Source organism: Notolabrus celidotus, chromosome 14, assembly GCF_009762535.1.
Source record: "Notolabrus celidotus isolate fNotCel1 chromosome 14, fNotCel1.pri, whole genome shotgun sequence".
Lineage (NCBI taxonomy): Eukaryota > Metazoa > Chordata > Actinopteri > Labriformes > Labridae > Notolabrus > Notolabrus celidotus.
In genome coordinates, this window is record NC_048285.1 from 15,540 (window position 1) to 38,153 (window position 22,614).

The 22,614-nt window shown below is 42.7% G+C and overlaps 1 protein-coding gene across 1 annotated transcript; it reads left to right on the forward strand.

The window, feature by feature from the left end:
• The first annotated feature begins 5,109 nt into the window (after positions 1–5,109).
• LOC117825607 (5-hydroxytryptamine receptor 3A-like) lies at positions 5,110–20,952 on the forward strand. Its single transcript, XM_034701522.1, has 11 exons — positions 5,110–5,347; positions 8,058–8,129; positions 8,530–8,691; positions 11,344–11,384; positions 11,496–11,605; positions 13,161–13,330; positions 13,721–13,878; positions 18,096–18,306; positions 18,411–18,590; positions 18,714–18,802; positions 20,687–20,952. The coding sequence occupies exons 1-11, from the start codon at positions 5,110–5,112 to the stop codon at positions 20,936–20,938; spliced, it is 1,683 nt and encodes a 560-aa protein (XP_034557413.1). The 3' UTR covers positions 20,939–20,952.
• The last annotated feature ends 1,662 nt before the right edge of the window (positions 20,953–22,614 follow it).

Genomic DNA, 22,614 nt, shown 5'->3' on the forward strand with positions numbered 1-22,614 from the left:
GATGGGAAGTTAAGCTCTTTTCAGAGAGCCGGCTCTTTTGACTCCTGAATGGCTCTTAATTTAGGATCTTTTGTAGCCGTATATTTTACCTTAACTTTGCAAAAACTAATGGCTGTGTTAAAAAACCTTTTATGTACAGTGTTTTTATGAGAAGCCTAATAATTGCCCAATTTTGTGCATTTATTCTGTTACAAAACCATTCTTACTTTTGTGTAGTATTTTAATCAAACTTTTTTATTGCACAGTTTAACAAAAAACTGCAAATTTATCCACAGAACAGAACCAGAACCAGACTCAAGCAAACAGAACCAGAACCAAACACAAGCAAACAGAACCAGAATCAAACTCAAGCAAACAGAACCAGAACCAGACTCAAGCAAACATAACCAGAACCAAACTCAAGTAAACAGAACCAGAATCAAACTAAAGCAAACAGAACCAGAATCAAACTCAAGCAAACAGAACCAGAATCAAACTCAAGCAAACAGAACCAGAACCAAACTCAAGCAAACAGAACCAGAACCAAACTCAAGCAAACAGAACCAGAATCAAACTCATGCAAACAGAACCAGAATCAAACTAAAGCAAACAGAACCAGAATCAAACTCAAGCAAACAGAACCAGAATCAAACTCAAGCAAACAGAACCAGAATCAAACTAAAGCAAACAGAACCAGAATCAAACTCAAGCAAACAGAACCAGAATTAAACTCAAGCAAACAGAACCAGAACCAAACTCAAGCAAACAGAACCAGAATCAAACTCAAGCAAACAGAACAAGAACCAAACTCAAGCAAACAGAACCAGAATCAAACTCAAGCAAACAGAACAAGAACCAGACTCAAGCAAACAGAACCAGAATCAAACTCAAGCAAACAGAACCAGAATCAAACTCAAGCAAACAGAACAAGAACCAGACTCAAGCAAACAGAACAAGAACCAAACTCAAGCAAACAGAACCAGAACCAAACAAAAAAAAAAGAACAAGAATCAAACTCAAGCAAACAGAACCATAATCAAACTAAAAAAAAGAACAAGAACCAAACTCAAGCAAACAGAACCAGAACCAAACTCAAGCAAACAGAACCAGAATCAAACTCAAGCAAACAGAACAAGAACCAAACTCAAGCAAACAGAACCAGAACCAAACTCAAGCAAACAGAACCAGAATCAAACTAAAGCAAACAGAACCAGAATCAAACTCAAGCAAACAGAACAAGAACCAAACTCAAGCAAACAGAACAAGAACCAAACTCAAGCAAACAGAACCAGAACCAAACTCAAGCAAACAGAACCAGAATCAAACTCAAGCAAACAGAACCAGAATCAAACTCAAGCAAACAGAACAAGAACCAAACTCAAGCAAACAGAACCAGAACCAAACAAAAATAAAAAGAACAAGAATCAAACTCAAGCAAACAGAACCATAATCAAACTAAAAAAAAGAACAAGAACCAAACTCAAGCAAACAGAACCAGAACCAAACTCAAGCAAACAGAACCAGAATCAAACTCAAGCAAACAGAACAAGAACCAAACTCAAGCAAACAGAACCAGAACCAAACTCAAGCAAACAGAACCAGAATCAAACTCAAGCAAACAGAACCAGAATCAGACTCAAGCAAACAGAACAAGAACCAGACTCAAGCAAACAGAACAAGAACCAAACTCAAGCAAACAGAACCAGAACCAAACAAAAAAAAAAGAACAAGAATCAAACTCAAGCAAACAGAACCATAATCAAACATAAAAAAAGAACAAGAACCAAACTCAAGCAAACAGAACCAGAACCAAACTCAAGCAAACAGAACCAGAATCAAACTCAAGCAAACAGAACAAGAACCAAACTCAAGCAAACAGAACCAGAACCAAACTCAAGCAAACAGAACCAGAATCAAACTCAAGAAAACAGAACAAGAACCAAACTCAAGCAAACAGAACCAGAACCAAACTCAAGCAAACAGAACCAGAATCAAACTCAAGCAAACAGAACCAGAATCAAACTCAAGCAAACAGAACAAGAACCAGACTCAAGCAAACAGAACAAGAACCAAACTCAAGCAAACAGAACCAGAACCAAACAAAAAAAAAAAGAACAAGAACCAAACTCAAGCAAACAGAACCATAATCAAACTAAAAAAAAGAACAAGAACCAAACTCAAGCAAACAGAACCAGAACCAGACTCAAGCAAACAGAACCAGAATCAAACTCAAGCAAACAGAACAAGAACCAAACTCAAGCAAACAGAACCAGAATCAAACTCAAGCAAACAGAACAAGAACCAGACTCAAGCAAACAGAACCAGAATCAAACTCAAGCAAACAGAACCAGAATCAAACTCAAGCAAACAGAACAAGAACCAGACTCAAGCAAACAGAACAAGAACCAAACTCAAGCAAACAGAACCAGAACCAAACAAAAAAAAAAGAACAAGAATCAAACTCAAGCAAACAGAACCAGAACCAAACTCAAGCAAACAGAACCAGAATCAAACTCAAGCAAACAGAACAAGAACCAGACTCAAGCAAACAGAACCAGAATCAAACTCAAGCAAACAGAACAAGAACCAAACTCAAGCAAACAGAACCAGAATCAAACTCAAGCAAACAGAACAAGAACCAGACTCAAGCAAACAGAACCAGAATCAAACTCAAGCAAACAGAACCAGAATCAGACTCAAGCAAACAGAACAAGAACCAAACTCAAGCAAACAGAACCAGAACCAAACTCAAGCAAACAGAACCAGAACCAAACTCAAGCAAACAGAACCAGAATCAAACTCAAACAAACAGAACCAGAACCAAACTCAAGCAAACAGAACCAGAACTAACTCAAGCAAACAGAACCAGAACCAAACTCAAGCAAACAGAACCAGAACCAAACTCAAGCAAACAGGCTCTTCTGATTCACTATAAAGCAATGTCTCTCAGAGCCGCAGCTGTTGATCATGACACATCACTAGTTGGTGGGCTTAAACACTCTCAGATTAAAGCATCCTCCCACTTAGTTTCCTGGTCCTGAGTGGTTATTGTCCGGGACTTAATGTGTGGCAGAGAAGAGGAAACACAGGATGAATGGAGGGGAGAGCTCTTCCATTAAAGTGCTTTGAAACCAAACACCCACAATGCTTCTGTTGGTATGATAGCTAAATGGATTTTTCCTTCAGAACATTAATATTTAAGCGGGGCAGGATTTATAGAGAGCTGTCTGTTAGATGTGTCTCTATCATTTGACTAATGAGGTTTCTCCCAGCACGGCACACTCATAGAAGTCACGCTCAAGACGCCGTGAAGGACGGGAACACTGACTGACTGTACAGTATGATCCCAGTCATGATGCTCCACGCTTTCCTTTTCACTCTCCACCTCACAGGTAAGCTAACACACTTCTGTTTGATGCATGCAGGTGTACAGGTTGTGTAGCTTAGTTCAAAGTATCAGCCTCCTCAAAACAGAGATAATCCAAATGTGAGTCCTGATGGTCTCTGTGCTCTGGTGTGTTGTATAAGTCGAGTTCCAGGCCTTGATCGCAGTGTGCTGGCCAATTTTAGGCCGATCTCCAGGCTCCCTTTTATTTGAAAAATCTTGGAGAAAGGATGGCAGGAGTATACGTGTAAGCCTTGGAAACTCAGAGTCCAGCTCTGCCCCACTGCTGTATGGGGTTCCACAGGGGTCGATTTTAGGGCCCCTGCTTTTCTCTTTGTATTTACTGCTCCTGGGCTCCATCCTGAGAAAGCATGGCATTGTGCTGTTAAAAAAAGAATAATGCTTCCTCCCGCACACCACTTCTGGCATGTCTTGAGGACATCAAAGCCTGGATGGCTTTAAACTTTTTAAATTTCAATCATTCAATCAACCTTTATTTGTATAGCGCCAAATAACAACAAATGTTATCTAAAGTGGCTTTTACAAACATAGGAGGCCACTCTATGTCAAATTATGAACAGAGACCCAACTTCAAGACAGGGTAAGACTCAGTCTGACCCCACCTTAATCCATCATGAGCATTGCACATCGCAGTATTTAGCTAGTTACAGTGGTGAGGAAAAACTTCCTTTAACAGGCAGAAACCTCAGGCAGAACCAGACTCATGTTAGACAGCCATCATGCCTCGACCGAGTTGGGTCTGGAAAGACAGATAGAGGGGAGTAAGAGAGAGAGGTGATAGTGATGAGACGAGTAGTAGAAGCTGTTGCCGTTGGAGTCCAGCACGTCCGTATCAGCTGGAGTCCAGAACGTCCACAGCAGGAGGACGTCTACGGCAGCTCAAAGGAACCTACGAGACAAGGGAGCTCAGGGACTCCAGAAAGGTCTATGGTTAGTAACTTTAATGGGACAGGCAGAGTTAAAGTAAGTGATGAAGGGGCTGGAGGGAAAGGGGGTGAGCTAGGATCCCAGTGTGTCAGTGCGCCAGTTCCCCCGGCAGTCTAGGCCTATAGCAGCATAACAAAAGTTGGTCCAAGCCTGAGCCAGCTCTAACTATAAGCTTTATCAAAAAGGAAAGTTTGAAGCCTACTCTTAAAAGTGGAGAGGGTGTCTGCCTCCAGGACCCTGACTGGTAGATGATTCCAAAGGAGAGGGGCCTGATAACTGAAGGTTCTACCTCCCATACCACTTTTAAAGATTTTAGGTACAACTAGCAAGCCTGCATGTTGGCAGCGTAGAGTTCTAGAGGGGTAATAGGGCACTATGAGCTCTTTAAGATACGAGGGTGCCTGAATTTCAATGAAAAGAAAACAGAAGTTATGGTGTTTTGTCCCAGTGGCTCATTTGAACCCCCTCCTGTTGACTTGGGCCCTTTGGCAGATTATTTAAAGTCAACAGTCTCAAACATGGGTTTTAAGATGGACAGTGATTTTAAATTGGATCGGCAAATAGAATATTGCACATTGATTTTATTGCACGGAAGGAAGAGTGTAGTCAGTGTGTTTTATAGTGAGTGTTCAGAGTGTTGATGGCTCTAAGGAAAAAGCTGTCTCTGAGTCTATTGGTCCTGGATCTGTGAGACCTGTAGCGCCGTCCTGAGGGCAACAGGTTGATTATGTGGTGACCAGGGGTGGGACGAGTCCTTAACAATGTTTGTAGCCCTGCTGAGGTAGCGAGAGCTGGCAATGTTGTCCAGGGAGAGCAGAGAGCAGCCAGTGATCTTCTGTGCCGTGCTGATCACTCTCTGCAGAGCTCTCCTTTCTGCTACTGTGCAACCAGCGTATCACACCGTGATGCAGTACCCCCAGAATGCTCTCCACGGTGGCTCTGTAGAGGGCCACAAGAAGCTTCTCCTCCAGATTGTTTCTCCTGAGCACCCTCAGGAAGTGGAGTCGCTGCTGGGCCTTCTTTACCACCGCCTTGGTGTTAGCAGACCAGGAGATGTTGTCTGTGATGTGGACGCCCAGGAATTTGAAGGAGTGGACCCTGTCAATGCACATAATCAGCTTTGTCTCACCGTCACATTTCTTTTTAGAGGAAACACACAGACCGTATCCTAACGTGTTCATCTGGAGGTAACAAAGGTAACATCAGAAGACGTAAAACAGCCGTGGAGCAAAGTGACAGACATGTTTTCAATGTTTCTAACTAGGGATGCTCTATATTGGCTTTTCTGCCGATATCCAATATTCTGATTCAACTCTTAATTTCCGATACTGATATATTCAGGCTTTTTACACCAAAACTGTTGGTAACGACATGACATATCTCCTATTGTGGAATTAACACATTATGCATAATTGTATTGTTATGCCCCACTGGATGCATACATAAATGCAACATGGCTTTCCAAATGTACACACTGTTTGTGCAAAATAAGAACTTCAACTTAAGTTATGGAAAAAAGTGCCAATATGGCACTGCCATATTTATTATTTTTTAAAGACTTTAGAGAGAAACATTTGCCTCAAACAACACTACAGACAATATCAAAACAAGGAAGATGCATATCTTCAGTCCAGAGTAGTGAACAAACATAGTCCTCTTTTATTCCAAGTTCAATGAATGAGGAAATGGCCATAACTTGGAAAATAATACAATCATTACATTATAAACTGGGCTCCTTCGCCCTGCTCTCTCAAAATAGTGCAAATAAAATCAAGAAAGATTCTTCTTGAGATGGGAGATCGAATTTGCTGCATTAAAGGAAGACGCCTTGTTTCCTCCTCGCATAACCAATGCTTTGCAGTCATTGCAAATTGAAAATGTATAATTCGTAGCCTAGCGTGTTGTTGTTGTTGTTGTTGTTATACGTCATCAAGCGCGCCTATAAACGTCCCATGCTGCGATCATGCAGGCTCGGAATTGCTAAAGCCCACAGAACAAACATTGGTTATAAAAACCCAATAACGATAATTCCTGATGTTACATTTGTATGTCAATATCGTCCGATAACATCAGAGGGACGATAATATCGACCATCCCTATTTCTAATGCTGTGCAGAGTACCTAAGTGTAGTTATACTTTTCTTAGAGCGACACAGAAAAACGAGTCCATGCATTTGTTACCTCCAGGTTAGATTACTGTAACTCCCTCTTATCAGGCTGCCCCAATAAGTCTCTAAAGACTCTTCAGCTAGTTCAAAACGCTGCAGCTCGATTATTGACTAGAACTAGGAAGAGGGAGCACATCTCTCCAGTGTTAGCTTCTACACTGGCTCCCAATAAAATGTAGAATAGAATTTAAAATCCTTCTTTTAACCTACAAAGCTCTTAAAAATCAGGCACCCTCGTATCTCAAAGAGCTCATAGTGCCCTATTACCCCTCTAGAACTCTACGCTCCCAACATGCAGGCTTGCTAGTTGTACCTAAAATCTCTAAAAGTAGTATGGGAGGTAGAACCTTTAGTTATCAGGCCCCTCTCCTTTGGAATCATCTACCAGTCAGGGTCCGGGAGGCAGACACCCTCTCCACTTTTAAGAGTAGGCTTCAAACTTTCCTTTTTGAAAAAGCTTATAATTAAAGCTGGCTCAGGCTTGGACCAGCTTATGCTGCTATAGGCCTAGACTACTGGGGGAACTGGCGCACTAACACACTGGGATCCTAGCTCAACCCCTTCCCCCCCAACCCCTTCATCACTTACTTTAACTCTCCCTGTCCCATTAAAGTTACTAACCATAGACCTTTCTGGAGTCCCTGAGCTCCCTTGTCTCGTAGATTCCTCTGAGCTGCCGTAGACGTCCTCCTGCTGCAAACGTTCTGGACTCCAGCTGATACGGACGTGCTGGACTCCAGCGGCAACAGCTTCTACGACTCGTCTCATCACTATCACTTCTCTCTCTCACTCCCCTCTATCTGTCTTTCCAGACCCAACTCAGTCGAGGCATGATGGCTGTCTAACATGAGTCTGGTTCTGCTCGAGGTTTCTGCCTGTTAAAGGAAGTTTGTCCTCTACCGCTGTAACTAGCTAAATACTGCGATGTGCAATGCTCATGGTGGATTACGATGGGGTCAGACTGAGTCTTACCCTGTCTTGGTGTTGGGTCTCTGTTCATAATTTGACATAGAGTGGTCTATGCCTGCTCTGTTTGTAAAAGCGTCCTGAGATAACGTTTGTTGTGATTTGGCGCTATACAAATAAAGATTGATTGATTGATTGATTGATTGATTGATTGATTGATTGATTGATACTTTTAATAAAGACGGTTGTGTGGCGCACACCGAGCACAGACACCGGCTGCCTCACACACTCATCACATCTTCATCACCTGCTCGTGTTTCCTGTGTTAATGAGAAAAGTGTGGAAGTAAGCTATGACCTGCTCTCAGTTATTATCCTACATAACCTCATAATCAGTCAAAGCGCAGGCCAAGCTGCCTGTGGTAAAACACATTAAAACTTATATTCACAGATCAAACTTCTGTCAGATAATATCAGAGAGGGGAGATCTCTGAAGGACGTGAGCTCTCTGTAATGTGATATAAACAGTGTGGCGCACGCCATTTCCAGGTTTTCAGAGTACGTACTCTTTGAGTAGGGATTCTATGCACTCTTTTATAAATGAGACCCCTGATCACTGACCTGCAGTTTTTGTGCTATTAAAATCACAACCCTGCATTCTCCTTTTCTTAGGGGGACTTACCTCGAACGACACAGAACCCCCAGAGGATGACCAACCGTCAACCAATCGAAGCTACAAGGACGGTACGTAGGAGGTTTTACAAAGTCCTGAAGCCTTCATCGTGAAGTCCAACTACAGGGGTCCTAAGTTTTACTATGGACTCATTAATGTGGTTTAGTGATTCTAGTTAAAGGGATTTAGTTAGTAAATGTAGCTTAGTGATCTTAGCCGGCCTGTTTGATGGTCATGTCCGGCCCATGTGTTTGAAACACAAAAACAAATAAAGATGGATGGATGTATGGATAACACCATCCGTCTCACACTCCGTATCGGTATAATTATCCAGCAGGATGTTTCCTTCCATTAAGATCTGATGTGTTTTCAAAGCTTTCCTTTATTTCTTTTGAGCAGTGTATATTATCATCATCAGCCTTATGTTTGTTTTGATTTCATATTAATCTGTTCTTATTGTTCTTCTTGTAGATATAGACTTTGAGTGTGCCAGAAACTCTCATGATATAATAAGACACCTGGGACTGACCCAAAATAACAACCTGTTCAGCATGACCCGGCCTGCTAAGAACCAGACCCAAACCACAGAAGTACATATAGACATGATACTCTCTGCCATCATTGACGTGGTAAGTAGTAGATTCTTTCAAAGGTCTGTTTGAATGTTTCCCTCTGGCTGTATCTCTGTTCTCTGTTCATTTTCGATTCTGCTTATCAATCCAATTCCTTATCAATTCTCCTAACGACTCCTGAGTATTTTTTTTGAGGGGAAAAAAGTAGTTCTACAGTCTTCAGCACCAAAAGGAACCATTTTATTTTTTCCAAAATTATGTCTGAACATGAACATATTCAACTTGAACATACTGAACAATAGGTCAGTGGCGGAGACACACAGTTTTGACTTGGGTGGCCAAACTGGGTGGCTCCGCCTGTTGAAGGGTTGGCCAGGCATGGAAAACATTATTACCCCAAACCTAGGAGGGTTACTTCCAATAATCACATCTACTTTAACTTCTTTTTATAAACCAATTTAACAAATGTTACATTTTTGTAGATTTCTAACATTAACATTAAAAATGTAACTCGACAGAGTGTCAACATTTAAATCTGCTGAACTGAACTCTTTAAGGACTCAAAATGAAGATGATTGTCCAAAGTCACAGCATCAACAAAAACAATATTCAAATCCACAGAAGCTACTGTCTCTGCAGCTCGCTGAAACGCAATAGCTGATTTGAATATAAGTAATGCTTCTGACATGGCAAATAGCCAATCATGCTTAACAACTTCAGGGTGGCCAATCAGTTTTCAGAGGTGGCCATGGCCACCCCAGGCAACCTCCTGGCTCCGCCACTGTAATAGGTTCACCTCATTCTCGGCCGCCCGAATGTAAAGACTTTGAATTTGGAGAGGAAAAACGCTTTTCCTCCGGGGGTCATCGCGGAGGTATTTTACCCGCTCTCGGTGCCTCATTTTCGGCTGCGTGAGTCCGGACGTAGCCCCTGGAGCCTGGAGGAAACTACTTGGAATTTGGAGAGGAAAAACGCTTCTCCTCTGGAGGTCATCACGGAGGTATTTTACCCGCTCTCGGTGCCTCATTTTCGGCCACGTGAGTCCGGATGTAGCCCCTGGGGCCTGGAGGAAAAGACTTTGAACTTTGAACCCGGGTCCGGGTCGCAGGGGCAGCAGTCTCAGCAGGGAAGCCCAGACACTCCTCTCCCCGGCCACTTCCACCAGCACTTCTGGGAGGATACCGAGGCGTTCCCAGGCCAGCTGAGAGATATAATCTCACCAGTGTGTCTTGGCCTCCTCACAGATGGACATGCCCGAAACACCTCCCAAGGGAGACGTCCAGGAGGCATCCTGACCAGATGCCCGAATCACCTCAATCGGCTCATGTTTGAAGTGATTTCACTGAATTATTTCATTTCACTTTCTCCATTCTGCATCTCTGTCCAATCGTCTCTAACTCCTACGGCTCGACCGGCTCGACCTGTCGATCAGCCGCACTTTATGACAGACGGCTGTGACGTCAGCCCTGTGCAGCTGCATTCAGCTCTGGGCGCAGGGAAGGTGCGCCCACATGGTCCTATCTCTTGTATTGAAGAGGAGCTACTGCGCATGTTCAACTTTTAACCAGAGTCTAAAACAGGTCACCAATCAGACAACACAGATGATGAGACAACTTCACTCATCATTAACTATATCATATTTCATCTTGCTCATCTACAAATATATATACATGTAGTTCATTATTTCATTTTGATTAATTTTGTTTATGTCTGGTAATGTGGTGGGTGGTATGGGCGGCGCCCTAGCGCCATCTATTGGCCAGCCGCCACTGTTCAAGGGACAGATTAAAATCCAAAGTGACTCCCCCTTAGAACTTGTTGATGAGATGTTTTGGGTTTTGGAGACTGAACACTTACGTATGAGTTGTAAAAGTAACCTGTCTCTGTAAATGACTCTGGTTTCTACTCAGACTGTTTTATCTGCAGCATGCTAACTGGAGCTAATGTTTTGACCTCAGTGTCAATGAGCAGAGGTCAAATGTGCTGGAATTCTTTTCTGCTCAGTGGCCACGGTTACATGATGTTTTTTCATTCTGAATTAATATGGAAATAGTCATTCCAAATTGAGGTATACATGGAAAACTCGTTTAATCGTCTTTATTCAATTCGAGGTCTGGGGGTTGGGAAGGGTTCTGATTGGACAGGGACGAGCGTGACATATGTACGTCTACCGGAAGAAAACAGACTCCAGTTCTTGCTTCTTTTATTTTCAGTTAGAACATGGAAGACCACTCAATAAGTACAAATTTCACTTTGATTTTGATTATAGTTTTGAATAAGAAAGTGGACTAAAAACATACTGCTTCACTTTCATCAGCTGAGGAGGAGAAGAGAGATAGAGAACCGGAGAAGGGAGGCGGAAGACTGTCTCTGTCTCTGTCTCTGTCTCTGTCTCTGTCAGGGAAACCTCCCCTCAATTGACTTGGACGCTACAGCTTTAAAAAGGTCCACATTTTGATGCTTCCGTCCATCAACTCTTTTCATGATATCAATTTCTTCTAAGGCTCCTATTAAATAAATAGTGGCCATCGGGCGGCCATCCTGGAATATGTGCGTCATTGCATCATCAGAGAATTCACTGTGCTCTCAGCAGGACCTAAATCTGCTGAGTCTGACAGAACTTTTTAATGTCTCATGTTTGAAACTTGGTGTGGCTTGTATCGTTGCTCATTTGGAGTGATTTCATTCATGTTTCTTCTTTTCCCATAGAGAGAAAAGGAGCAGGTGTTTGTTTCTAAAGTTTGGGTTTATCAGGTGAGTTTCCTGGAAACCGATATGACTGAATGAATTTCCACTCCTCACTCTGCTGAGGAACTCTTCTTTGTTTTCATGTTTTGTCTCTTTCTCTTTAATTTTCTTCTGAAGCATTGGATCGATGAATACATCCGTTGGGAGCCAGAAAAGTTCTGTTTTATAATGGAACTTTCTCTTCGCTCCGATCTGCTGTGGAAGCCGGATTTAACCATTGAAGAGATGTAAGTTTGGATGTCTGTGCACACTGTCACACTCTCAATCCACTGACAAAGAACAGAGTGACTGCTGACAGTTACTGTTGAACATGTTCATTACCCGGCTGTTTTCCTGATCCTCTGGTTGTGTAAGATGCTTGATTCTGATTGGTCCAAACCCCTTGACAACGGTTATTAACTTTCACTAACATGAGCAGCACCAGAGACAAACTGATCACATGTCATGTCAAATCAATCCATGGAAAAGAGTTGAGACACATTCAGCTTCTGCTTGTTGACACCACAGACCATAAGGTGAGGTAAAAATGTAAGCTTCCGTTAGCATTGTATTGGTAAACAATGTGGCTAAAACGTAAGCTTCAGTTAGCATCATATTCGTAAACAATGTGGCTAAAACGTTAGCTTCAGTTAGCATCATATTAGTAAACAATGTGGCTAAAACGTTAGCTTCAGTTAGCATCATATTGGTATGCAATGTGGCTAAAACGTTAGCTTCAATTAGCATCATATTGGTATGCAATGTGGCTAAAACTTTAGCTTCCGTTGGCATCATATTGGTAAACCATGTGGCTAAAACGTTATCATATTGGTAAACAATGTGGCTAAAATGTTAGCTTCTGTTAGCATCATATTGGTATACAATGTGGCTAAAACGTCAGCTTCCGTTGGCATCATATTGGCAAACAATGTGGCTAAAACGTTAGCTCCAGTTAGCATCATATTAGTAAATAATGTAGCTAAAATGTTAGCTTCAGTTAGCATCATATTGTTGTACAATGTGGCTAAAACATTAGCTTTAGTTAGCATCATATTGGTATTCAATGTGGCTAAAATGTTAGCTTCCGTTAGCATCATATTAGTATACAATGTGGCTAAAACGTTAGCTTCAGTTAGCATCATATTGGTTAACAATGTGGCTAAAACGTTATATTTGGTTAGCATCATATTGGTAAACAATGTGGCTAAAATGTTAACATCATATTGGTAAACAATGTGGCTAAAACGTTATATTTGGTTAGCATCATATTGGTAAACAATGTGGCTAAAATGTTAACATCATATTGGTAAACAATGTGGCTAAAACGTTAGCTTTAGTTAGCATCATATTGTTAAACAATGTGGCTTAAATGTTAGCTTCCATTAGCTGGGCATGGGCTCCGTCGAAAAAATACTTGAAGCGTATCTTTAGCGGAGCTACACGGGGGCACGATCCTTAGAGGGAGCAGAGATGCGCTGACGCGCTGTCTGTGGACCCTAGAGCATTGATCTAAGTGTTCGCTCTACTGTGGCATGAAGAAAGTTCCAAAGATAGGTGAACTCCTGTTTGAGGAATTAACCCACAGAGAACCAGGGGCTCAGATGTGACGGTGCTGACCCTGACCTGCACAGCTTCACCCTTCTCTGCAGACTGCCTCAGTGCCTGCTGGAGGCCCATGAAGCCAGCAGACTCACACTGCCTACAAAGAGTGGAGAATCTCTTCAAGGTCCCCCAGCCTGAAAACCTCTTACATGATGTGAACATAAGCTGGTAACCTACATGGAGGTTTTTTTTGTCCTTCAGGGTGGAGAAAGACAAGGCTGCCCAGTCTCCTTATCTCTGGGTTTCCTATCGTGGAGATGTTGCATTCATGAGCAACATGGTTCTGGTCACCAGCTGCTATATGCAAGTCTATAAATTCCCCTTCGACACTCAGAGCTGCAACCTCACCTTCAAGTCTGTCATATACTCAGGTAATGAAGAGCAGAGTTAATAATCATGTCACTGTTTGTTTGAGTTGATCCTGTTTACTGGGAGAGGGCACTAAAGTTTGGTCTTAGATATGTCATTTGAGATTTAGTCTCCGGAGATGCACGTGGATATCTCTCACTAATGTGTTTGTTGTAATGGTTTGAGTCAGTGCAGCAATGCAGTATGGGTAGGAAACACATGTTAGTTGAACTTCTAGTGAGCCCTATGTCTATGTCTTTAAGTTGAACCAGTGGGCTTAAGATATAAATGTTCACGTTTTACTTTGAACGCCTGTTTGGGCTTTTATAACATTCATCCCAGCAAACATACATTTGAGTTTCTCTTTATAACCAAGCTAACCCTCCAACGGTTCTTTTCCTTTCTTACCTCAGAGACTACGTTGAGACTTGTTCAGTCCGGCAGCTCAAAGTTGTCAGCAGAATGGTCCAAAGAGAGGACAGGAACCCAGTCTGACTGGCTTTTAGTCAAGATCACATCTACCAACAACATATCAAAACCTGACATCCTTAACAGCATGATTGTTTACACTGTAAGTATTTCAGGATGCAGCTAAGATGGCAGGTAAGCTTTTTCACTTCTAGCTTTATGTGTCACAAGTAACAACAAGATCTAGGCTGAAGTATGACTCCATCTTCTCTCACTTCTCTGACAAGCAGAGTAAAAAAGCAGTGATCTAGCAGGCCCTGTTCTCAGCACCTCTTAGTGCCACCTGTGCAAAGCGGTAACTCATGAGTATCCCTGAAGGAGCCTAGCTCCTTTTACCCTCCGACATAAAGATCCAAGTCTGGTCCAGGAGTCGAGAGGAATCAATCAATCAATCAATCAATCAATCAATCAATCAATCAATCAATCAATCAATCAATCAATCTTTATTTGTATAGCGCCAAATCACTACAAACGTTATCCAAAGACTCTTTTACAAACAGAGCAGGTCTAGACCACTCTATGTCAAATTATGAACAGAGACCCAACACCAAGACAGGATAAGACTCAGTCTGACCCCTACTTAATCCACCATGAGCATTGCACCTCACAGTATTTAGCTAGTTACAGTGGTGAGGAAAAAAAAGGGATAGAGCAGAATAAGAGAGAGAGGGAGCGGTGATAGTGATGAGACGAGTAGTAGTAGCTGTTGCCACTGGAGTCCAGCACGTCCGTATCAGCTGGAGTCTGGAACGTCCACAGCAGGAGGACGTCTACGGCAGCTCAGAGGAACCTACGAGACAAGGGAGCTCAGGGACTCCAGAAAGGTCTATGGTTAGTAACTTTAATGGGACAGGGAGAGTTAGACAGACATGACTCTGAAGTGGAAGTCACTGCATTAAAAACAGATATGACTCTGTAGTGGAAGTCACTGCATTATAAACAGACATCACTCTGTACTGAAAGTCACTGCATTTAAAACAGACATGACTCTGTAGTGGAAGTCACTGCATTAAAAACAGACATGACTCTATAGTGGAAGTCACTGCACCTACGCTAGGATCCTGTTTGTGGACTTCAGCTCTGCGTTCAATACCATCATACCAGACATCCTGCACCAGAAACTCACCCAGCTCACAGTGCCGGCCTCCATCTGTCAGTGGATCACCAACTTCCTGACGGACAGGAGACAGCAGGTGAGGCTGGGGAGCATCAAATCCAGCACCCGGACCATCAGCACTGGCGCCCCACAGGGATGTGTTCTCTCCCCACTGCTCTTCTCCCTCTACACCAATGACTGCACCTCAGGAGACCCCTCAGTGAAACTCCTGAAGTTTGCAGACGACACCACCGTCATCGGTCTCATCCAGGACGGAGACGAGTCTGCTTACAGACAGGAGGTGGAACAGCTGGCCCTCTGGTGTAGTCAGAACCATCTGGAGCTGAACCCGCTCAAGACGGTAGAGATGACAGTGGACTTCAGGAGAAGCCCCCCCCCACTCCCCCCCCTCACCATCCTGAACAGCACTGTGTCTACTGTGGACTCTTTCAGGTTCCTGGGATCCACTATTTCCCGGGACCTGAGGTGGACCTCCCACATAGACACAATCAGAAAAAAGGCCCAGCAGAGGATGTACTTCCTGCGTCAGCTCAGGAAGTTCAACCTGCCTCAGGAGCTGCTGATCATGTTCTACACCTCCATCATCCAGTCTGTTCTGTGTACCTCCATCACTGTCTGGTTTGGCTCTGCAACCAAACTAGACAAACACAGACTGCAGCGGACTATAAGGACTGCAGAGAAAATCATCGGTGTCGACCTGCCCCCCATCCAGGACTTGTACCGCTCCCGGGCCAGGAAACGGGCAGGGAGCATTACCGCTGACCCCTCACACCCTGGACACAAATTCTTCAAACTCCTCCCCTCCGGCAGGCGCTACAGATCACTGTGCGCCAAAACAACCCGCCATAAGAACAGTTTCTTCCCCCAGGCTGTCACTCTGATGAACACTAAACCATAACAGTGTCATACCTGTCAGATAAATACTCTCTGTAAATATACATGTAGATATACAATGCAACAATTCTCAAGCAGAATTCCATATTTCTATTTTTTGTATTATTTAACTTCTATTTTATAATGTAAAACTACCTCTGCAACTCACCACTGCACTTTATCATATTATTTTAGCCTGTACATATTAGTCAAGCCTATTTGTTGTTTCTTTGTATTTATAGCTAAGGTTATTGTTATTATATTTTCATTTTATTTTTTTATTGTAGTTCTTATTCTTATTCCTATTCTTATGCCTTGTACAAAGAGAGCACAGTTTACCAAAGTCAAATTCCTTGTGTGTTCAAGCATACTTGGCGAATAAAGCTGATTCTGATTCTGATTCTGAGCAGGTCTAGACCACTCTATGTCAAATTATGAACAGAGACCCAACACCAAGACAGGATAAGACTCAGTCTGACCCCTACTTAATCCACCATGAGCATTGCACCTCACAGTATTTAGCTAGTTACAGTGGTGAGGAAAAAAAAGGGATAGAGCAGAATAAGAGAGAGAGGGAGCGGTGATAGTGATGAGACGAGTAGTAGTAGCTGTTGCCACTGGAGTCCAGCACGTCCGTATCAGCTGGAGTCTGGAACGTCCACAGCAGGAGGACGTCTACGGCAGCTCAGAGGAACCTACGAGACAAGGGAGCTCAGGGACTCCAGAAAGGTCTATGGTTAGTAACTTTAATGGGACAGGGAGAGTTAGACAGACATGACTCTGTAGTGGAAGTCACTGCATTAAAAACAGATATGACTCTGTAGTGGAAGTCACTGCATTATAAACAGACATCACTCTGTACTGAAAGTCACTGCATTTAAAACAGACATGACTCTGTAGTGGAAGTCACTGCATTAAAAACAGACATAACTCTGTAGTGGAAGTCACTGCAATAAAAACAGACATGACTCTGTAGTGGAAGTCACTGCAATAAACATAGACATGACTCTGTACTGGAAGTCACTGCATTAAACAGACATGACTGTAGTAGAAGTCAATGCATTATAAACAGACATGACTCTGTAGTGGAAGTCACTGCATTAAACATAGACATGACTCTGTACTGGAAGTCACTGCATTAAACAGACATGACTGTAGTAGAAGTCAATGCATTATAAACAGACATGACTCTGTACTGGAAGTCACTACATTAAACAGACATGACTATATAGTGGAAGTCACTGCATTAAAAACAGAAATAACTCTGTAGTGGAAGTCACTGCATTAAAAACAGAAATAACTCTGTAGTGGAAGTCACTGCATTAAAAACAGAAATAACTCCGTAGTGGAAGTCACTGCATTAAAAACAGAAATAACTCTGTAGTGGAAGTCACTGCATTAAAAACAGAAATAACTCTGTAGTGGAAGTCACTGCATTAAAAACAGAAATAACTCTGTAGTGGAAGTCACTGCATTAAAAACAGACATGACTCTGTAGTAGAACTCACTGCATTAAAAACAGACACGACCCTTAAGTGGAAGTCACTGCATTAAACAGACATGACTCTGTAGTAGAAGTCACTGCATTAAACACAGACATGACTCTGTAGTGGAAGTCACTGCATTAAAAACAGATATGATTCTGTAGTGGAAGTCACTGCATTAAAAACAGACATGACTCTGTAGTGGAAGTCACTGCATTAAAAACAGATATGATTCTGTAGTGGAAGTCACTGCATTAAAAACAGCCACGACCCTTAAGTGGAAGTCACTGCATTAAACAGACATGACTCTGTAGTGGAAGTCACTGCATTAAAAACAGACATGACTCTGTAGAGGAAGTCACTGCATTAAAAACAGACATCACTCTGTACTGAAAGTCACTGCATTAAAAACAGACATGACTGTAGTGGAAATCCTAAACCATATATAAACCTGATCCAGAACCACAGAGACTTCTCTGGACCTGAGCCCATTTAAGATGGACTGAGGGGAAGTGGAAAACTGTCCTGTGTTCTGATGAATCAAAATCTGACATTCTTTTTGGAAATCATGGACGCTGTGTCCTCTGCTCTAAAGAGGAGAGGGACCTTCGGCTTGTTATCAGCTCACAGTTCAAAGCCAGCGCCCCTGATGGTACGCGGATCATAAGAGTCCATCGCATTGGTAGCTTCCACATCTGTGAAGGCTTCATTAATGCTGAATAATATATACAGGTTAAGGAGCAACATTTGCTGCCATCCAGACAATGAGGTCTTCAGGAAGACCTTATATATTTCAGTTACACAAGGCCATTTTCAGCAGACTGACCACTAAACATCACTTCACAGATCACCATGAAGAGACGGTCTGTCCTCTACGTGGTCAACCTGATCATACCGGTCCTGTTGTTCCTGTGTCTGGATTTGGCCTCCTTCATGATCTCAGAGAGCGGGGGAGAGAAGCTGGGCTTTAAGGTCACTGTGTTGCTTGCTGTCACAGTGATGCAGCTCATTCTGAATGAAATCCTGCCCTCCTCTTCAGACAGGATTCCTCTTATAGGTAAAAATAACTCTGTCTCGGCTGATTGAGGTGTTCCTCAGAAACATACTAATAGTGTGTATAGCTGTTTATCTACATTAACACTGCGTCCTCTGCTCCTCTAGCCGTCTTCTGTGTTGGTATTTTTGGTTTGATGATGCTGAGCCTCTTGGAGACGATTTTGGTGATGCATCTGATTGAGAAAGATTCTGCGACCAAAGACAATGAGGCCAGAGGAGACCAAAACCTGAGCGACGACTGTGGGGACGAAAGAGGCAAAGTCTGCTGTCATCACTGGTTTACAGGTGAGATGACCTGTGAGGAAGAAACCTGGTTCCAGACTCCTGAAGTTCAGCGTGTTGAACAGTACATGTTTAGTGTCTGATGGGTTGTTCTCAGTCCGCACTCATCTTTTTGAATCTTTCCAGACATCAGGAAAAGGACTCACCGCGTGTCTGCCTGTACTGAAGGGTCTACTGGTGAGGTGCCATCTGAACTGCTCCCAGTGACAAAGGAGGTCAGGTCTACGTTCCCCTTGTTGAAATGAGTACAGGGCTGTTACACTTAGACTCTAGAAAAGGTTTAAGGACGTTGTTGTTTTGGAACAAATTTACGGTCAATTTTCTGTTGAATCCAACATATTTTGAGTACCTCACAGAAAGTCATTCTTACATTGCCTTGATCTGGTGGATGTTTTGGGCAGTGTGGAATAACTTTACAGGGTAAATGTGTTCCAGTGAAACTACAGGCAACAGGACGACATCTGATAATGATTTATTGATTTGATTAGAACACTGAATCTGAAATGAGAAGTGAGAATGGAAGGGGAGGAGAGGAAGAGGTTTTTATTTTGAAGAGAGCCAGAAGAGGCGTGGTTGAGGTGCTATATAGCATCCCTTAATGCCTGCTGTTCAGACAGTGGAGCTGAGAGCAGCAAGGGGTGGACAATAGGGGTGGGAATCGAAAACCGGATCCGACTAAGAACCAAGTTCCAATTGATCAATTCCATCGGAATTGTACACCTCAAATGTTATCAATTCTTCTTAACGATTCATTTCCCAGCACGACGTCAAGTCACGTTGCGGTACGCTGCATTACATCACACTCTGTGACGCAGAACTCCTTCAACCACGAGGAAACATGGAGAGGAAGAAGCGTTTTTCCTCTCCAAATTCAAAGTGTTTTCCTCCAGGCTCCAGGGGCTACGTCCAGACTCACGCTGCAGAAAATGAGGCACGGAGAGCGGGTAAAATACCTCAGCAATGACCCCTGGAGGAAAAGCATTTTTCCTCTCCAAATTCAAAGTAGTTTCCTCCAGGCGGCCAAGAATGAGGTTAACCTATTGCAGTGGCGGAGCCAGGAGGTGAAAACTGATTGGCCACCCCGTTGGCCACCCTGAAATTGTTAAGCATGATTAGCTATTTGCCATGTCAGAGGCATTACTTATATTCAAATCAGCTGTTGCGTTTCAGCAAGCTGCAGAGACAATAGCTTCTGTGGATTTGAATTTCATTTTTGCTGATGCTGTGACTTTGGGCAATCATCTTTATTTTGAGTCCTTAATGAGTTCAGTTCAGCAGATTTAAATGTTGACACTCTGTCGAGTTACATTTTTAATGTTAACGTTAGAAACCTACAAAAATGTAACATTTGTTAAATTATTTTATAAAAAGAAGTTAAGGTCGATGTGATTATTTGAAGTAACCCTCCTAGGTTTGGGGTAAGCCCCTAATGTTTTCCACGCCTGGCCAACCCTTCAACAGTCAGTGCCCCAGTTTGGCCACCCAAGTCAAAACTGTGTGGCTCCACCACTGACCTATTGTTCAAGTTGAATATGATCATGTTCAGTCTTGTGAAGACATAATTTGGGGACAAATAAAATGGTTCCTTTTGGTGCTGAAGACTGTGTAGAACTACTTTTTTTCCCCTCAAGAAAATACTTGTTAATCGTTAGGAGAACTGATAAGGAATTGGATTGATAAGCAGTATCGACAATGGCATTGACATTGATAAAATCTTATCAATTCCCACCCAACATCATCACCTGATGGATCAAATAAGAATACACAATAATATAGCTTTTTGGAAAGCCTCCTTCTGTGCTCTTCCAAATGATCCCCAAACCGTGACCTGAAGTAACCCCGTCACACAGCCTGAACCCAGCCGACTCTTATTTACGGCGTTTACACACAGTGGACTCAGTACGGGAAAATATGCCCAGGAGAAAGTAAAGTGCATGACTTTATAAAGTTGGTTTCACTTAGAAAAGCTGAATCAGAACAACAAAACCGGCCCTGTGTACAGAAATCTGTAGACTAGCTTCCCCCGGCAGTTCTTCATTGAGGGGGCACACTCTAGAAAAAGTGAAATATCCCTTTAAACACTGTTTCTCCCATTCCAGGCCAGCAGCAGCCAGCTGACTGAGGACTCCTGTGACTCTGAAGAGGTGCTGACAGCACTCCTCAGCAGCATGAAGGAGCTGATGACTGAGAGGTCTCTGCTCCTCAGCAGCAGGAGGGAAGAAGGACAGACGGGCTACTGGACCAGAAGGGCCCAGACCATCAACAGGGTTTTCTTTATTTTCTACACCATAGCTGCCTGTCTGTTTGTAGCCTCCATGTTTTACTGCTGGAATCAAGAAGAAGACATTTAGCTCGAAATGATGAAACATGGTTCAAAGGTCAGCTGTTCTCAACACACCACAGGCAGGTGATGAGTTCATCTGTTTCAGTGTTAATTTCGTTAACGGAAATTATGACAATAAATGTTCGTCAACGACTCGTTTTTTCATGACGAAAACGAGACTATGACGAGCTGAAGTGCTTCACTGATACTAAAAACTCTGACGAACGTAGGTTTTGAATTTGTTAACGAGATGATGACAAGACAAAAACTTCAGAGTGCTGTGAACTGACTGTCTGTCCAGTGCGCCTGTCACTGCAGGTGCATTCAGGTACCATCGTAAAAGGGCAATACAGCCCTTATATTGTGTTCATGGCATTTTTTTGTCACAGTGGTCACATCAAGAATGTTTTTACTTTTTAGAAGTGAGAGGCTGAATTATTTCACTTGAGATATTACACAAAAGTGTTAAAAGAGTCAGTCCCTCCAGGATTTTGCAGGGTTCTTTTTGTGATTGTTGCGGCCCAAAAAGCCTGCTGTAAAAGCAATAGCTTTTTGAGAAAATTGCAGAGAATGTTGCAATTTTTTTTTGTTGCTTTTTTCCCCTAATAACATCTCAGGGGCAAGTAAATACGCTAAATTACAGTTGTTTTTAGAAAACCGCTTGATGTGACCACTGTGACTGTATTTTGATTCTCTTGATTCACAGGAAAATGCCATGAACACAATATAAGGGCTGTATTGCACATTTACAATGGCCCTTGAATGCACCTGCAGTAACAGGCGCACTGGACAGACAGTCAGTTCATGGCACTCTGAAATGCATCTTCATCTTTCAACAAGGAGTTGATCAAAACTTACTAAATGTGTCTGATGTTTCACCAAACTGGATTAAATCAAGCTGTAGACGCTTAGCTTTTTACGGTAATGGCGGCAAAAACGTCAAACGTCAAATAGTAAACAGACGTCCCCCGGTTGTGTCTTTGTCACGCACATAGGGGGTAAAAATCCTCAATGAAGATGAGACAGATGCATGGAGGTGGGGAGAGCTGGTTCATAAAGCACACCTGCTGCAGGTAGAGACCAAGCTAACACTGAACCCCTCAGATAATAACTCTAGTATCCATAAACAACAACGTTGTCATCGTCACTTGTCCTGCCTGCTGTCCTCGCTCTTCACCCGTTCTCCGTGCATGTTTTGCTGTTGAAAAGTGCCGATCAAGTGAGGACTTGCGTTTATGTTCCAAGGAAGTGAAAGTTGCGATGATTGTATAAAATTGCAAGGCTGTGCAAAAATCGCGCTGATTGGTTGAATTTGCGTTGAAGATGGGTGATTAGCTATTCAGGTTGACCCCTGCTCTTAAACTGCAGTCCCACACAGCAGCAGCAATCTCTGTGTTGACATTGTGAGTTGATAGAAATGACTTTGGCGTCAATCAGGCTCCCCCTGATTCGATCACATGCAGTCTGTAGTCATAGCAAGGTGTGCTCACTCAGGTGAGTACACTCAGACAGGTTGTAAACTGAAGGCAAGGACTCTGCATGTTCAATAACACTGACAACATTACCAGTGACAGTATCAGTGTAGGAAACAGTATCAGTACCAGGACCAGTTACACTATGAATGAAGGTACCAGCTAAAGTATCAGTGACTCTTTCAGTTTCAGTATCAGTATATGTATCAGTAATAATATCAGTGTATGTATC

What these genes read in the sequence shown, in the direction of transcription:
- LOC117825607 (XM_034701522.1), top strand. Translation starts at nt 5,110, where the DNA reads ATGTTGTCCAGGGAGAGCAGAGAGCAGCCAGTGATCTTCTGTGCCGTG. An exon ending in TGCCATCATTGACGTGGTAA is followed by an intron (nt 8,692 to 11,343) that starts GTAGTAGATTCT and finishes TCCCATAGAGAG; the next exon opens with AAAAGGAGCAGGTGTTTGTT. An exon ending in TGCTCCCAGTGACAAAGGAG is followed by an intron (nt 18,803 to 20,686) that starts GTCAGGTCTACG and finishes CTCCCATTCCAG; the next exon opens with GCCAGCAGCAGCCAGCTGAC.